The sequence below is a fragment of the Spea bombifrons genome, chromosome 6 (genome assembly GCF_027358695.1).
Source record: "Spea bombifrons isolate aSpeBom1 chromosome 6, aSpeBom1.2.pri, whole genome shotgun sequence".
NCBI lineage: Eukaryota > Metazoa > Chordata > Amphibia > Anura > Pelobatidae > Spea > Spea bombifrons.
In genome coordinates, this window is record NC_071092.1 from 13,907,504 (window position 1) to 13,925,376 (window position 17,873).

Consider the following 17,873-nt stretch of genomic DNA (forward strand, 5'->3'; position numbering starts at 1 on the left):
GTGCAGTTGCGGCCTGGTGGAAGCAGCCTCGGTTGAGTGAGTGGACTTTGGAGACTGGCAAGCATACATTGTATTTATTATCAGCATGTATTTGTAGTATCTGACGTCTTGTCACTTGCGTGGTTTCCTTTTGCGATTCAATACCGTATTTGCTCGATTATAAGACGACCCTGATTATAAGACGACCCCCCAAAATCTGAATATTAACTTAGGAAAAAAAGAAAAAGCCTGAATATAAGACGACCCTAAAGGAAAAAAGTTTTACCAGTAAATGTTAATTCGTGTAAACTATTTTTTTTAATAAAAGCTATGATTGAGAAAAATATTTTTTTTTTGTTTTTATTTCTTGTATTTTCCAACCTGTCCCCCAGTTACGCACATCTGCCCCCAGGCTTGCCACACCAATATGGCACTGTGGCCCATGATATGCCTTTTAACCCTCTATATGCCACTGTGCCCCATGGTATGCCTTTTGACCCCCTATGTGCCACTCTGCCTCCAGAAATGCCTTATACCCCTATATCCCATTCTGGCATTTAGGGGGTTAAAATGCATATTATGGGGCAGAGTGGCATATAGGGAGGTATAAGGCATTCCAGGAGGCAGAGTGGCATTAAGGGAGTTAAAAGGCATTATATAGAGCACTCTGCCTCCAGAAATGCCTTATACCCCTATATGCCACTCTGGCATTTAGGGGGTTAAAAGGCATATTATGGGGCAGAGTGGCATATAGGGAGGTATAAGGCATTTCAGGAGGCAGAGTGCACTATTAAATGCCCCCTTAACGCCACTCTGCCTCCTGAAATGCCTTATACCTCCCTATATGCCACTCTGCCCCATAATATGCCTTTTAACTCCCTAAGTGCCAGAGTGGCATATAGGGGTGTAAGGCATTCCAGAAATGCCCTACACACACACACACACACACACACACACACACACACACACTTACTTACTTACTTACCGGTGCTTCCAATTTCCTGCTGTATTGCCGGGGCAGCGGGTTGACGTCTCATTCCGCGGCAGCCGGAAGGAGGTGGAGTTGGCAGCGGGGGTTTGTATGCGTCCGTCGCAAATACCTTCCCCGGCTGTCAGAGATCAGGAACTCTGGAACTCTGATCTCTGACAGTCGGGGAAGGTATTTGCGACGGACGCATACAAACCCCCGCTGCCAACTTCACCTCCGGAAGCACCGGTAAGTGTGTGTGGGGGGAGGGGCGACGACAGGAGGATCCAGGTCCCCTGCAGCGGTGCGGGGGATCTGGATCTTAGTCTCCTAATCAGACCTCTATTTGAGGTCTGATTAGAAGACGACCCCGATTATAAGACGAGGGGTATTTTTCAGAGCATTTGCTCTGAAAAAAACCTCGTCTTATAATCGAGCAAATACGGTATTTTGTGATGATTCATTCTTGCTTGAAACAGTTGCACGTGTTTTGAAGTTTAATTCCAAGACATGACCCTAGCTGATAATCAGGCTTTTGCAGTCGGGATTTAAGGCTAGGTAATCTTTCTAAACCAGACAGCAGTACATCTGTAACCCTTGCAAGAACACATTGTTTAATTCAGTCTTTAACGTTTCCTCCATAGCTTAAATACTCAAATCACAAGCGCACATAAGACTTGGAAGCCAGGAACTGATATTCTGTCTCTGCTTTTTGTGACTTTTTTCCATGGAGATGTAGATAATTAAATGCTATAGTTACCATGGAGAAATTATATCCAGGACACCCAGGCCTGATTGGCAGTAAAATATAAAGTATATATGTATATAATGATACATAGAAAGAGATCTGCTCCTAGGACCTCCCCAGAGATCAAAAATAGGAAGAAAGGAAGAAAGAAAACAATAGCACAATACTGTATAGTAGCAAAAATTTAGGGAAAAACGTATTACAAATGCACTCACAAATGAAATTTCACTTTGGAAAATATGCAGGTTACTGGTACGCTGTCACTTTAAATAAAAACGTGGATGTTTTATAAGCCATTAAAGGATGTCCATCAGAATCTGAAGCAGGAACCTCACATACATCCACCACGCACATTTATCAAGATACTTTCATAAAGTTTTATGTGCCCAAACAATCATAAAATCAATGCCCTTTAGATTTCGGCGGCAACTACCGACTTCCTCAGGGGCTCAAAGTAATACAAACACAGGCTCTGCTATAATACTTTATAAACCTCTCTCCCACTCATTGTCCAATCCGATCCGAAATCGGATTTCACGGAGTAAAATGCAAATCAATTTATAAATTATTTGAAATGCGTTATTCTGGATTTTTGGTTGTTATTCCGTCTCTCGCTGTTCAAATAAACCTACCATTAAAATTATAGACTGATCATGTCTTTGTCAGTGAGCAAACGTACAAAATCAGTAGGGGATCAGATAATGTTTTCCTTCACTATAGGATACTGTTCACCAAAGCTTTGTTTTGTTTTGAATGTAACTTAATCATCTCATAGAAAACAGACCATATGAAATTCTTGGTTAAGACGGAAGGGAACCAATGTTTTGGTTTTATGTATCCAAAAACTTTCTCTTTGAGAGTTTCTCTTTTATGTTGCCACCACGATTGTCATTGGTAATACTTTCTATTCCAAAGGGTTACAATGTAAAGAAATGGGGTGTTTCATGGATTTTATTTTAATGTTATAAATATGTTCACTAATACATTTTGACAATTTATGACTGGTTTGTCCAACATATTGTTTTTGACACCCACACTGCAAAACATAAGTAACATTTTTTCAAATCACATGTATTTCTAGATTTAATTTTGATTCACCTGTAACTTTGCTGCCAAAACATATTATCTACCTTGACATTAAATTACTGTATTGGCTCAAATATAGGCCGCACCCGATTATAGGCCGCACCTTAAAAGTTTGGTGCTATTTTAAAGAAAAATGTATTTTTAAAGAAAAAATACACATTAGTGGAATAGTAAAACAGTATTTTATCTAATACACAGGAATACATGTATTTTAACATTTTTGGTATCTATTATGCAGCATAGTCAGCATATGTTATATACAAACAAACCCTCTGTCCCCTAATATGCCACTCTGCCCCCTAGAAATGCCAATCTGCCCCCCCTCAGATATGCTTTATGCCCCCTAGAAATACTACTCTGCTCCCTAGATATGCCCCCCCCCGACCTACCAATGCACCCTCAGACTCCTTGGTGTCTAGCGGGGCAGACTTATCACTGGCTGCAGCGATGCGTGCAAACCTCTGCTGCCGGCATTTCCGCCGGGGCTTCTATGGTGGAGCACCGGAAGGTTATGTCACACCGGTGCTCCACCATAGAAGCATCGGCGGAAGAGCCGACCGCGGAGGTTGTCTATGCGCATCGCGCAGATCTTCACCAGCTGCCAGAGAGAAGAATGCAGGTCCCCGGCAGCTCTGCAGGGGATCTGCCTCATAAACTTGCTGCTTGCCCGCAGAAGGGCTAAATGAAAAAAAAAAAAAACACCCGCGATATGAATTGTGCATCCCTGCGCTAAACACTGAATATAGGCGGCACCACCACTTTAAAGACTTAAAATGGGGAAAAGAAGTGCGGCCTATATTTGGGCCAATACGGTATTTTTTTCTTTGTACAGCTATTACAGTGGAAAAAACACCATATACGATTTTTCCCCTGCTCTTTCCTCACCAAACTTGGAGCCAGTATGTATAACTTGGGGTCTACTTGGGGTATGTAGAACTTGAGGTCTACTTGGTAATAGTTTCTTCAGAAATTCATCTTGCAATAATATATGTCAATGTTATATAGCCATTATTAATAATTATTAATAGTAAATGCTTGTGAATTATGTTGTGCAATTAACGGTTGACTTTGCACAATTATCTGCAATCAACATCTCAATATTCAACATACCTACTTCTCTTATCACCTAATCCAATTCATCTTCATCAAAACACTTTTTTATACATTTTCTTTTAACAGTATCTGCTTGTTCTGCGGAAATCCACGGAACAATTGGAGATTTAATCACATCATATGGCCATAGTATGCTTAGCCCACCACTACGCCAAAATACACCAATATTCAGTGGGTCCTGGTGCTAAACCCTGCCTACTGAATCACTAAAAAACTGAAACTAAACATTTAATCTAAACACAGAACAGAGAAGGACATACATTTAGACTGCTGACTGAGACAAACATAAAAAAACGGGTGGGGCACACCTTAAACAGGAAACAGAAGCTGAAGCTAAGAGCGGAACTGAAACAAAGTATCAGAAGTAAACAGCAGAGCACAAGGAAATCTAGGAATGGATTACAGCAAAGGGGGAACTGTAGTGAGACAGGGGAAACTAGAGAGAAGCAGCTCCGCCGCCTGAATGGGGCCTGACACAATGTATAGAAACATGTTTTGATAAAGATGAATTAGATAAGGTGATGAGAGAAGTAACGTATTTCCCCAGGGTCTAAAAACTGGGTGCGTCTTATACAGTGGTGGTAGACTTTTTTTAATTTTTTTTTTTTACTGGAAAGGGGACCTGCTGCTTGCCTCTGTGTTGCTCAGCAGCGTCTCTTGATCCGTCGAGGCGACATAGAAACCCAGTGGAGTCACGTGAATGTACATCGCATCACATGACTCTGCTCAGTTCCTGTTTCTGTTTCAAATGAATGAATATATGTGTGTGTGTGATAGCATGGATGCGTGTGTATGGGGCACAGGGAGGCTGAAAGTGATGTGCATGTACTGGCTGCCTGAGCATGATAGGAGTGTGATTGCTAACAATTGCTAGCAGCTAACATCAATCACACTCATATCATGCCCAGGCAGTCAGTACAATAACTTAATGTAATATATACTTCTTAAAATTTCGGGCCCCCAAATTAAGGTGCATCTTATACATGGGGAAATACGGTAGGTATGTTGAATAGAGAGATGTTGATCACGGATAATTTTTAATTATGGAAATATTAATTTCTTTACACAATAAAATTATCAAGCATTTGCTATTAAAGAAAAACCTAAACATTAGCACATATAAATGCAAGATGAATTTCTGAAGAAACTATTAGCATTTTATATCAAAATCCCAAAAACATTCAGTGAAAAAAGAACAGGGTAAAATAGAGAGGGAGTAGAGTGGGTTTTTTTTCAAATCTTTGCACTGTGATAGCAGTACAAAAATAAATAATGTAATGCCAAGGTAGATAATAATCCCATGGAAAGAAAGGTTACAAGATCCCATTCACACGAAGAATATGAACACACCTGTTTTTCATCTTAATTTTGAATAGGATTGGACAATGGGAGAGTATTTTTCCTTATGTTCCCTGTATTTTAAGTCTGATTTATAGTATGTTATAACAATTGTCCATTGGTGTGAATGTTATTAACATAAACATGATGTTTTTAAATTGGTGCTGGGATATGGAATGCTCTGCAGTAAGAGAAAGCTAGATGTAAATGGAATATTTATACTTAACACACTCAAAGTTTTTTTTCTCAATTGTAGGTCAGTTGTGATGAGATGAGACATTCTCTACAGCATAACTATATATTAGGAAATGCCAAGTTAGCTATTAATTATGAAAAATTGTATGATTCAGTGGTACAAGACACGCAGACAGAAGCTATATCTATAAATGCAGTTTTTTTAATCTTTAAAAATGTAAAGCTTACCCCATTCTAAAGTGATGAGTAAATAAAGACCTTTTTAAGTACATGTAACCTGAAAATAGAAAGCCATTTGATTATAATTGTGGGTTATCCAGTAAACACCGTAGATGAGTGTGAGAAAATAGATTTTCCAGCTTTAATTATATATTATGAAAAATTGTCTGAGTTTCTCCAAAGGGCAAGTTGGCTCTTTATAATAAAATGCATTATTTTTTTAAAATCCAAAATAGTTCATTGTGGTCGGCCAAGTAGGTTTTTCCTCCTGATGTTTTATATCATAGAAAGGTAGAAAGCTAAGGCCAGACAAAATAACACTAAATGTTTAATAAAGTAAAGTGATTTTCAGGAAGTAACTATATACACAGACATTTAAATCCCTACTTGAGTGATGATTAAATGAAGACCTTTATATTTTACATATAATCTGCAAATGGAAAATCACAAATGATAAAAAGAGAACGCCAAAAAGGATAAAGTATCTTTTATTTGATGAACAAACGATTGATAATATGCAATAAAAGTATCTGTGACAGGCTATATGACTTTTAAACCATGCTGCTAAGGTTGCCGGAAGGAGAGGCAGTCCTTGAGACAACTTGAAACTTTGCAGCTGATGTTGAATTCTCTGAGACTTACAGAACAGAACTGGCCAATGTTGATGTGGGGATCTATATACACAGCCCATGATGTTGAAAATGACTGATAACATTTTGAGGCTGTTGTCCTATCTCCCATTTTGCAGGTGCTTAACAGAGGATCAAGCCAGACCAAATAAAAAGCAGACAGGGGCTCAATATAATCCTGCCCAGACAGTTGATTGACACCAACACCACCCACTGTAACCAATGTTGTAGAAACGGCCTTCTTACCCAATGGCATGCAAAGATCCTTTCCCTCAATCCATTTCCTTCACGAGGTCCCTAAACAGTTGGTTATTGTGAATGTATATGTCACCAATAATATCTCTAAAGTAGGATGTTGTTACATGGAGTCACTGGAATGGAAATTATGAACAGTAATGCCTAAAGTTTGGGGTCACTTATCTGTTTTAATTTCTCGCTTTGGAAACATAACTGCAAAAGGGTTTTCTAATGATCAATTAGCCTTTTAACCTTAAACTTGGATTAGTTAGCACAAGATCCCATTGGAACACAGGTTTATTTTTTGCTCGAATCATTTGTTTGGTTTAAACTTTCTATAACACATGATTAAATTATACAGTTATAGTATATCAGAACCTAAGCACATATTACAAAAATGAAAAGGTTTTACAGTAGCTAAAAAATAAAAGATTTTGAAGTAAAGACAAACTATATGATTTAAATATTACATTTTGTTAAATGGTATAATTAAAAAGTTTTTGGTACTATGGTACATTCTCTGCTGAGAGATTTATGTAGAATGTTTTTAAAGATCACCAATATAGAATTATTCTTTTAATGGGAATTCTTTAGATTTTCACTATAATGCCGTTATTTGACATGAATAGATTTTAATGCAAAAAAGAGGGTTCTTAGCTTGTATTTCATACCCTGGGACACAATGACTTCCGCAGTTTTGAGTAATGTAATCTCCTAGCGCATAAAACATGTTTTTTTCATCAGCAAGTAAACTCTGTAGATTATATATTTTCAAAATATTAATAATAAAAAAGAAATTGTAAAAGCAAATACTAAACTCACTGTCTACAAAATATTTCAATTACCACTTTGATATAAGAACTATGTACTGATTCTTTTAATTCCTGACACTACTCAGAAAGCAGTTGCGTTAAAACACAATAATAAAAATAGGTTTTCTTTGGTTAACATAACCATTAAAATGTACCCAACAGTTTCCATTGTCTCTTTTCTGTGGCGTTGCCTTTTAATACAGACTGGCCTTTAGAACGTTGCGTAAGTGGTTGTTGAAACTATTCAATATCGCCTTCTCCATTGCCGCTTGCTAAGCCCTGGGCATCCCTTTCGGGTAAAAGCCCATATTCGTTCAGATAAGATTCCACATCCCCAGCAAAAAATTCATCATTTAAATTTTCAGTAATACTAATGAAATTGCTGAGGAGTTCACCTGCCTTGTACACAAGCACAGTTGGGAGGACATCTTTGGAAAATCTCTCCCCAGCCCCTGTATCAGCTGATTTTATTTTACAGAACTTAACGGTTGGATACTCTAAAGCCAGACAGGTTAGACAATTATTTAGTGCCTCGCAGCCCTTAATATCGTCAGCATAGATATGAACAATAACCGTAGTACTCTTCTGCTCCTTCTCTATAGCTTCCAGAAACTCATCCCCACTCTTAAGTTCACAAAGATACCCATACTTTGGACCAAAGCTCAACCTCTGGTGCATGTTCTGCATACACTGTTTACGATATTTTTGCAAACAATTTTCATCCTCCTTGTCGTGAATTAATTCATATTCTTGCATGCTCATCTGTAAAAGAACCACAAAGACTTCTAAATATTGTAGCAAAAGTATATTTACTCTTGTAGTCACAGTTCTACTTTTCACAGCAGATAAGACTAATTTGACCCATCTACTCAGTCCTTTTTGAGGAACCCATGAGATAAAAACAGCTTAAAGTGATGTATACTGTTATTGTTTATTTTTATACTTCCTGTTCACAATTAAATTTATGCATTAACAAAATACTGTAGATTATTTTATGCATTGCATAAGGAAAACTGAAAACAAACACATGCATTGAGAAGAGAAAGGGCTTTAATTTCGTTGGACCCATCTTTTATTCATGAAATAACCATGAGGTAAAATATTATTCTTGTGGCAGTACGTATCATGTTTTAGGGTAATGTCATAACAGCAAAAGTACACTTATAAAACATTTTCCTCTTGAGCTAAATGTTTGGTTACAATTGTAGTGATTTGTATAGTTTCTGTGTTCTCCACAATACTTCTCAAACCAGCTCACAATACTAAACGCCTTTGATAAGGACCCAGTTTTATCCCAGATAGCGATAAATAAAATACTGTACAATGGTGCAATACCTATAAATACAGTGTTGTTGATGTATAGACCCTGTGTAGCCAAGGATATCATCAAACAATAATTAACGTTGTACTTTCATGGGATAATAAGAGAATAACTAAATGCCACATGATTTATAATACCCCAAAATATGGCCATACCCAGGGACTCATGGAGAATATCCAGGTGAAGACCTGCTTCCCCAGGTCATTTCCCACCTACTCCCCAGCCACTAAAGGTTATCTGGAGCTAGCCTTTTCCCTACACCTGGCTAGCCTCAGCGAGGTATTCTGGCCTATGCCTTTAAGACATCATATCCTGGTGCTCTGTTGGAGGATGTAGTAGTACGGCTCTGGTTCCTGGTAGTCTACTATGGGAAGTTCCCAGGTATGAATATGGCATTTATAAGGTAAGCAGAGAAAAGCTAGACAATACTAAGTAGTCTCAATAGAAGAAAAGCTCAAAGACATACTACCACAATAATAAGATTTAATTTACTGAATATAAAAAAATAATGTGTATTACAAAATTTATGTGTTCACCTTTTGATGTCAAGTATATGAGTATATGTTTAAAATAACATTTCCTCTGTGGTAGGAATTTCATTTCCTTAATGGTATCTTGTTATCTCCTGATTCTCATTATGGAGGGAGCGGGTTGTTGGTTCTGTTCTGCTTCTTACTAATCTAGCGTCCTGGCTATTGCCTCTTTTCTCTTCTCGGTTTTGGCCCTAACAGTGCCCACCGTTGATTACTAGCTCAATAAGTTTGAGGGTATGAAAATCACCTTTTGAGCTCCGCCTGAGCTGCCCAAAGGTGAGTTATAACACTCCCTTACTACACAGTACAATACACAGGCATGTCAATAAAATAAAATATTTTAGTAAAATAACTAAATAAAAAAACAAATAAAATAGACACATCGCATTTCCTTTTTTGATGTTGAAGTCCATTTAAGTCAACCATAATCATATAGTTAGAGACAGTAATATTTTGTCAAAAATCACATGTAAAGGAGGACAAATATTTACATAACTGTTATGGAGCATGGTGATTAATGCCTATGTAATCATTCATCTGAATAACAAAAGATAAAACTCATGGCATCATCGGATATTTACTATTCTGAATGCTTTACCCAAGTTGACCCCATACTCTACACCCACAACACAAACATCTGCACCTCTTCTTTTATTCTTCTTATATCTTCACCTCTGTGTACTCACCCAGCAATCCCAATAAAGACCTTCAGACGAACCTTAAACTTTATTTTAATAGCCCATTACTAGCCTAAATTCCCAAATGCTATCCCTCACATACTGAAGCATTTTTATAAAGAGTATTTCAGGATCAAAGTGGAGCAGCCACCACAGAAAGAAATCAAATGTTGTGGATACTTAATTCACATTTTGTGCATTATTGCATTTGGTTTCTTACCTTGCGAGTAAATCTTTCTCTTGCGTCTTTTTCTTCTTTGCTCTGTGATTTGTAGGGAGAGGACATTTGCCTGAGGATTTCTTTTTTATTTGGAGGGATTGCTTCTTGGTCTTCGCTCACTAGTTTAAACTTTCTCCAGTCATTTATAACTCCCTTTGGTCCTGGAGTTCCCAAAGCAAAATAAATAAATAAAATAATGTAAAACAAATGAAGAATAATTCATATACATACAGTATATCCAATCTTTTCAAGATTCAGCTTGCTTTTATAAAAACATAATAAATAGGTGCCTGTGTGGAACTTTCCACGTTTGTTGACAACCACCTGAGATCACAAGTAAATTCAGCACTATTATAATGGAAGGGCACATAAGTGGCCACTAATGGGTAATTTTGCAAATTATATAGAAGGGAACTCTTCGCTAGTTGCCATCATCATGGAATAGGACATAGACAGAGATTTTATACCATTTGTGACAGAATGTAATTATTGGTACTAAATTGAGGACCAGAACGCTAACAATATTACATCTTGAGAATAAAGATTTTATGATGTTTCTTTTCCCCTTATTAGAATTTTTTAGTTACCTGTGTTCATAGCAGATCCTTCAAAATCAGTTTCTTCTTCGACACTATGAGTGTCAATGTCTTCCATGGTTTGACCAGGGTCTGTTGAGTAAAATATAAACTTTATAAAAATAAAACAATATTTTAATGGCAGTAAAGCACTTTGTCCACTGGGCCATCTCTCCACTGGCAACGAGCAGAAAAAACACAGGTATGGCGGATACCACAAGATGAAAAAGGCAGAAACCAAAGATGAGAAAAAACACTCCTTTCTTATACTACTACTACTAGAAAAGTAACTCTTATAAGTAAATCTTTTGAAAAGACAATTGAAACAAAACAAGCTTGTGGCAAGCTCCGTTACAGCAGATCTGTCAGTGATGCAGGCTCCTGCTGATAGTATTGATAGGCTCCATCCATAGGGATGTCAATTGGTTAAGACTCAGTCACTGGATTTCCACAGCTTCTGACAAAATGGTGCTGTAGGAATGTGGTGCATGGCCTTCATGTTGGGTTACCTGACCCTAATCCTATACACAGGCAAACTTTTTTTTTTTTAGCACAAAATGATTGTTAAAGATAAATTAGTCAATCTACTCTGCATAAAACTTCAAATAAAAAGCATACCAAGGAAAGTATTACATGTCTACTTTAATGCTGCTGACAGATGTTTTGACATTCCAGTTTTTGGACAAGCTTGCTAACAAGTTTTTCTGGCATCACTTTAAAGGTAATAAATTCTCAGTTATCTATTTGTGAGAAATACATAAACATACATTTAATTTGTACTAAGTGGGCCAAGGAACCATTATGCTTTGCCAGATGTTTCCATGTAATCTTCTGTCAGGACCTTGTAGGGCTTTATCCTGGCATCTTGGTTAAAAGCCAATTCATAATATATTAGGTAGCTGGACAACATAGCTATATCTCTAATTAGTGTTAAATATATGAGTGGTCGGGTGATATGCATGTGATATATATATAGCCAAGAGGTAAGAAGTTAATATCATTGGATTAAGATAAACAAGTCAGTCTGAGATGATGAACAGGACTGCCATGTTTGCCACAAATAACTGCAGTTGAAAAGAGGTTATTGGATTACTCGTTATATCCGATTTGAGAGAATTACTACATAGTCAGGAGACGTGAATCAGTTCTGCCTTGTGAAACAGGAGCTCAATTTGTAAGGGGTGAAATTGCACATAAGTGGAAGATGGGGTTTTGTAGTAGACTGTCCCTTAATGCATGTAAGGGACAATTAAGGGTGCATTTAATTATATATATTATATAATAAATATATATTATATTTAATTATACTAAACACATTCTATGCTTTTTAAGGTTATTTAAATTATATACTGTATTCCTACTAATAAGGGAATGATGATGAGTGGAAAAGTATGGCTCAAAGGCTGAAAACAAAGTTTGAAATAATGTATGGGGATTGGAGAATAAAGAAAATTCAATCTGAATCTCAGTTCTGTGGGGAACTTTTCTGATTTAGTTTTCTACAGTGTTGAAAAGTAGATGGGTTATATTACAGAAAAATGTCTTTTAAAATACTTTGAGCTCATATACATGTATATATGTATAATTTTTATGTGATGCTTTACTGTCTAGAACACCCTGTACGTAGTTTTGGAGTTATATTTGAATCCTCTTATAAAGGTTAGATGAAAAATCTAACTCTAAAAATCTATTGCTGGAGGGAACTCACTTATGGGTATTTATCTGAACGCCTTTATTTTCGACAGTTACCATAACCACCCAAGGAAAACTATGAATCGTCTTAAACAGTCAAGGCTTTAAAATGGTTCATGTTACAGTTCACAGAAAGGTTCAGTAATAAAATGAACTGTGCTAAAACTATGTGGACCACCCATCTTATAAATCTAATGTGACCTGAATGTCTTTAAAGCCAACTTCAGTGGGCTTACTTGTGACCCAAGAAGTTGCCAGATCTGCTATCCTGCTGCACTACTTGAGCAGGACCCAATGTTTCTCCTCTGCCAAGGACAAAGGAAAGGCATTTTAATTAGATTGTAGCAAGTGGACAATTATGGACAAGCAGGTCATCTGCCAATAATTGTCCATATATCAGTATAGCAGATTCTGCGGATCAGTACCCCTTGTTTTTGATCACACACCACCAAATTCAGGTCTGTTTGAAGATCAATGCTCATGTATACATGTTTTTGCCAGTGGATACTCCAGTCCCTTTGTGATTTATAAAGAGGAAATTGAGAACTTTATTTTTAGTTACTATTTTAGTAATTCGTTTTTCAGGTGTTCAAAAATGTCAAAGAATTCCATTATAGTTATAAACCATTACCACTTTGAAAAGGGACACATTAGCCTTTATAGGCACTTTAAGGCATATGATATGATATGAGTGTCACCTTACATTTAGCCTTTTATTTATCCTTTCACGTTCATTCAATGTATTTATTAGAACCTTTCATTTCTTGTCTCCTACTGACCAGGAGTCTCTGTGTGAAGTGATGCTTCCTTGAGTCTCTGGGTCACTCCTCTCTTTCTCTCAATGCATTTAATGCTATCTGGGGCTAGCCATACCTTTGCATATAACTATCCTTATAGCCCCTCGCATGGCTAGCTCTGCTCCCTCAAAAGGATAGATGAGTTGATGGCTGTGTGTGAAGTGTGTTGGTAATCTATAATACACAAATAGTAGTAAAAGTCTTGATGACAAAACTGAAAGCCAAATGAAACACAAGTATGATCCACCAACAAAAAAAACATATAACTAATATCTCATAGAAGAAAAAATCGGAAGCACTGGCTTTGTTAAATAAAAAAGATAATTAAAGGAGCTTGATGACAAAACTGAAAGCCAAATGAAACACAGGTATGATCCACCAACAAAAAAAAACATATAACTAATATCTCATAGAAAAAAAATGGGAAGCACTGGCTTTGTTAAATAAAAAAGATAATTAAAGGAGCTGTCATGAAAGTAAGACCGTTGATCCGTTATGTGTTCTATGGATTCCTATTGAAAAGATGGCAATAATGCAGAAAATGTTGTATTGTGTAACTTTAGATGAACAATACCATTTTATGTAATTTTCCACTTATATCTAAATAAAAGGTGCCTTCCAAATGTGTGGCAAAGAAACATGGAATTTGACAGCATATAATAACCATCTAGCCCATCTAGTCTGCACAATTTTCCTGATGTAAAGACTCAGACATGAATCAGTCCTTGGTATATGCCTTGCCAGTTGTGCTGGTAGCTATTTAATGATGTATCCTTTGTCACTGGTATAATAGCTGGGTTTAAGTGAATGTTTATTAATATATCTAACTTTTCAGCCCCATAGCTGTAGTTCCTTACTCCAAATTGTAAGGAGTTGTCCATACTCTGTATTGGCATTCTCCCAAGGGTATTCACTTGTATTACACCAAAAAAGATTAATAAAAAATTAATTTATATTCTGTACATTGCAGCATCTCCATACTATGGGGGGCACATGGGGGGACAGGGACCAAAGTAGGGGGGGGCAATTATAAAGCGCTACTTATCTCTTTAATTGAGATATGATTTAAAAATAACAGCTGAACTGGCAGTTATTTTTCATTCTTTAATATTAGGCCCTGCTGCCAATATATATATAAATATTAGCCACTGCTGCCAACATATATATATATATATATATATATATATATATATAAATATTAGCCCCTGCTGCCGATATATATTAATATTAGCCCCTGCTGCCTATATATATACAAATATTTCCCCTGCTGCCAATATGTATATAAATATTAGACCCTGCTTCCAATATATTTTATATTGAAAAAAATTGTACCCTAACCAAGCACTTTCTTGGGCCCCGCTCCACACTCCCTAGCATGCAATCACTACCTCCACTACCACACCAAAAAAAAAAAAATTGCCACACTGACTGCAGATCAGGGGAAGACTGTGAGAGTAAGTGTAGTCTTCCCTCCTTCTGACTGCACCGTGACATTGAGAGGTCCTCTCCCCCGTAATCATCCCCAGAGTGCCTTGGCCCCTCATTCACTAAACCACACCCCTCTTTTACTTACTCCCTGTAGTTCAGGTATAGATCAAATAAACAACACATGGAAACAGCACGTGAAACTGAATAAAAGATAAAAACCCCGTATTTTCAGGTATACATAAATAATGTATGGAAACATAGCATTGCAGGGGAGGGGATCATGCTCTGCTTCAGTATGTCACAGTTCATGTTGGCATTCATGGTTCCCTCAATGACCTGTAGCTCCCCAGTGCCGGCAGCACTCATGCAGGCCCAGACCATCACACTCCTACCACCTTGACTGTAGGCAAGACACACTTGTCTTTGTACTCCTCACCAGGCTGCCGCCACACACGCTTGACACCATCTGAACCAAATAAGTTTATCTTGGTCTCATCTGACCACAGGACATGGTTCCAGTAATCCAAGTCTACTTGTCTTCAGTAAACTGCGGGCTTTCTTGCGCATCATCTTTAGAAGAGGCTTCCTTCTGGTCAGCCATGCAGACCAATTTGATGCAGTGTGTGACGTATGGTCTGAGCACTGACAGGCTGACCCCCCACCCCTTCAACCTCTGCAGCAATGCTAGCAGCACTCATACGTCTATTTCCCAAAGACAACCTCTGGATATGACGCTGAGCACGTGCACTCAACTTCTTTGGTCGACCATGGCGAGGCCTGTTGTGAGTGGAACACGTCCTGTGAAACCTCTGTATGGTCTTGCCCACCGTACTGCAGCTCAGTTTCAGGGTCTTGGTAATCTTCTTATAGCCTAGGCCATCTTTATGTAGAGCAACAATTCTTTTTTTCAGATCCTCAGAGAGTTCTTTGCCATGAGGTGCCATGTTGAACTTCCAGTGACCAGTATGAAAGAGTGTGAGAGCAATAACACCAAATTTAACACACCTGCTCCCCATTCACACCTGAGACCTTGTAATACTAACAAGTCACATGACCCCGGGGACAGAAAATGGCTAATTGGGCCCAATTTGGACATTTCCACTTTGGGGTGTACTCATGTTTGATGCCAAGGTTTAGACAATGGCTGTGTGTTGAGTTATTTTGAGAGGACAGCAAATTTACACTGTTATACAGGCTGTACACTCACTACTTTACATTGTAGCAGAGTGTCATTTCTTCAGTTTTGTCACATGAAAATATATAATAAAATATTTACAAAAATGTGAGAGGTGTACTCACTTTTGTATTCATTCTAATACACTAAAATGTACACATACAGACTCATGCTAACAAACATAGACTTACATATACACACTCATACTAACACACATACATATTCCTGCTAACACAGACACTCATAATAACACACACTTTCACATAGACTCCATCTAACACACATACAGTATACACACTCATGCTAACAAATGAAAATTCACTGTTACATACATGCATGCATACATACTCACTCCCTCTCTAATTCCCTTATTAAGTCTCTCTTTTCCAAGTGATACCACTACGACCATGATTGCTATGCCACTGCCTACTACCTATTTTACAATCCAATGTAGCAACTGGTCATCCCTGTTTTCAGAATTCCACAATCTACTCAACAGTTCTTAAGTTCTTATAAATAAGATATAATAGAAATAATGATATTAATAACTTTTGGAACATTGAAAAATGATTTGTACAGGCCATCATATCATTTTAATCTAACTAATAATTGCTTATTATAAGATAAATACGATTTAATGTGTTACATGGTCCATGCACCATGAAGTCATTTATACTAATCTCATTTTCTCCCAATTTTTTTTTTTGTGTTGGATATTCTAAAGCTTTGGAATTAGTTTTATATCTACATTCTGTTCTTTTGACACTTCTACATGAAATTCACAGTTTTTGCTCTTTATGATTGTATTGCTTGTACTACAGAATAATTCAACCATTTATGGACTTTTCGCTTCATGGCTCACTGTACATAAATAAAAGCTGCAGCCATAAAGCTTCTTTTATTATTCAATCCTTATTCACCTACAAATCAGTTGAAAATCACCTACAAAGTACTATGTAGACATTCAGCTCATAATGTCAGAAATGGAAGGATATCCTATTATTTATTTTTGCACACTACGCCAAAGAAGAATGCAAGTCACAGAATATTGATTATTATCTCATTATGGATGAACTAACACTAAATCCTAGATCAAGACAGATTCCAGAACTGTATTATTAAAACAAAATCCTAACCTAATGTACCTGTATGTGAAATATATATTATATATATATATATATATATTTAATGTATCCTTATATTACAGAAACAAAACAGCCAATGTCAGCTTTATAGGGTGTTGTGCTAACATAAATCTCTACAGCACTAATCCATCCAAATTGTAACTGTAAAATGTTCATCTTTTTATTTTCAGTTATTACTGTATATTAATTTTTTAGTGTATATTAATAAACATTTGTGTTTTCATGAATTCATCTTCTGTTTTGTAGTGAACCAGGAATAGATATCCATCAATAATGAATGACTATTTTTTATAACATAGGGACAAAAAGCTATATCATATACATATCATATATATCCTAAACAGTATCTTATATAAAAAAAAAAAGTTTTAAATTTCTTTACCTTTTTGTGGTGTTCGACAGCCGTACACAATGATGACCAATGTCCTTGAGGGTATTGGGCAAAGGAAGATTAACCAGTTACAGAACTGCACTCGAGGGCAAGTGGACAGATTGAGAAAGGGGTTTAGCTCTCTGGATAATGATGACACTTGCAGAAATAGCTCTGTGTATGTAATAGGATTACCATCAGGGATTGAAAAGTGTTGTTCATTAGTAGTGGTAGAAAAAAGAAACTCAGTAGGTTTGTAACACAAAAATACAACATAAGTAAAAAGGTAAATGAGACCTAAAAATCTGAAATTTGTTCTGGGTAAAACTACATATTTGAATTATATTTTTCAAAATTAGCAAATGCCCAGTGGGCCCTGGTCGACAGTACCCCATACATCTGCCGCATCAGCCATCGGCTGCACTTACATCATCAAGTGTTTGTAGCCGCAAGGTTATCGCCAGTCCAGAATTGTGTACTAGCCACCTATTGTTGCCATGGCAATCTTGACATCATGACTTATGTTTTATCAGTCAGGGACGGTCTCCAATTAACTGCATGCACAAGGGGAATTAAGTGGCAGGCAGTTTATGCTTCCCACATAAAGTGCACTGTAAT

At 37.0% G+C, this 17,873-nt stretch overlaps 1 protein-coding gene across 1 annotated transcript; it reads right to left on the reverse strand.

The window, feature by feature from the left end:
• Positions 1-7,434: 7,434 nt before the first annotated feature.
• PDC (phosducin) lies at positions 7,435-17,391 on the reverse strand. The gene is made up of 4 exons (XM_053469739.1): positions 17,268-17,391; positions 10,662-10,742; positions 10,075-10,235; positions 7,435-8,085 (listed from the first exon to the last, which is right to left on the reverse strand). Exons 2-4 carry the CDS (start codon positions 10,726-10,728, stop codon positions 7,564-7,566), a joined length of 750 nt encoding a protein of 249 aa, XP_053325714.1. The 5' UTR covers positions 10,729-10,742; positions 17,268-17,391; the 3' UTR covers positions 7,435-7,563.
• Between the last annotated feature and the right edge of the window lie 482 nt (positions 17,392-17,873).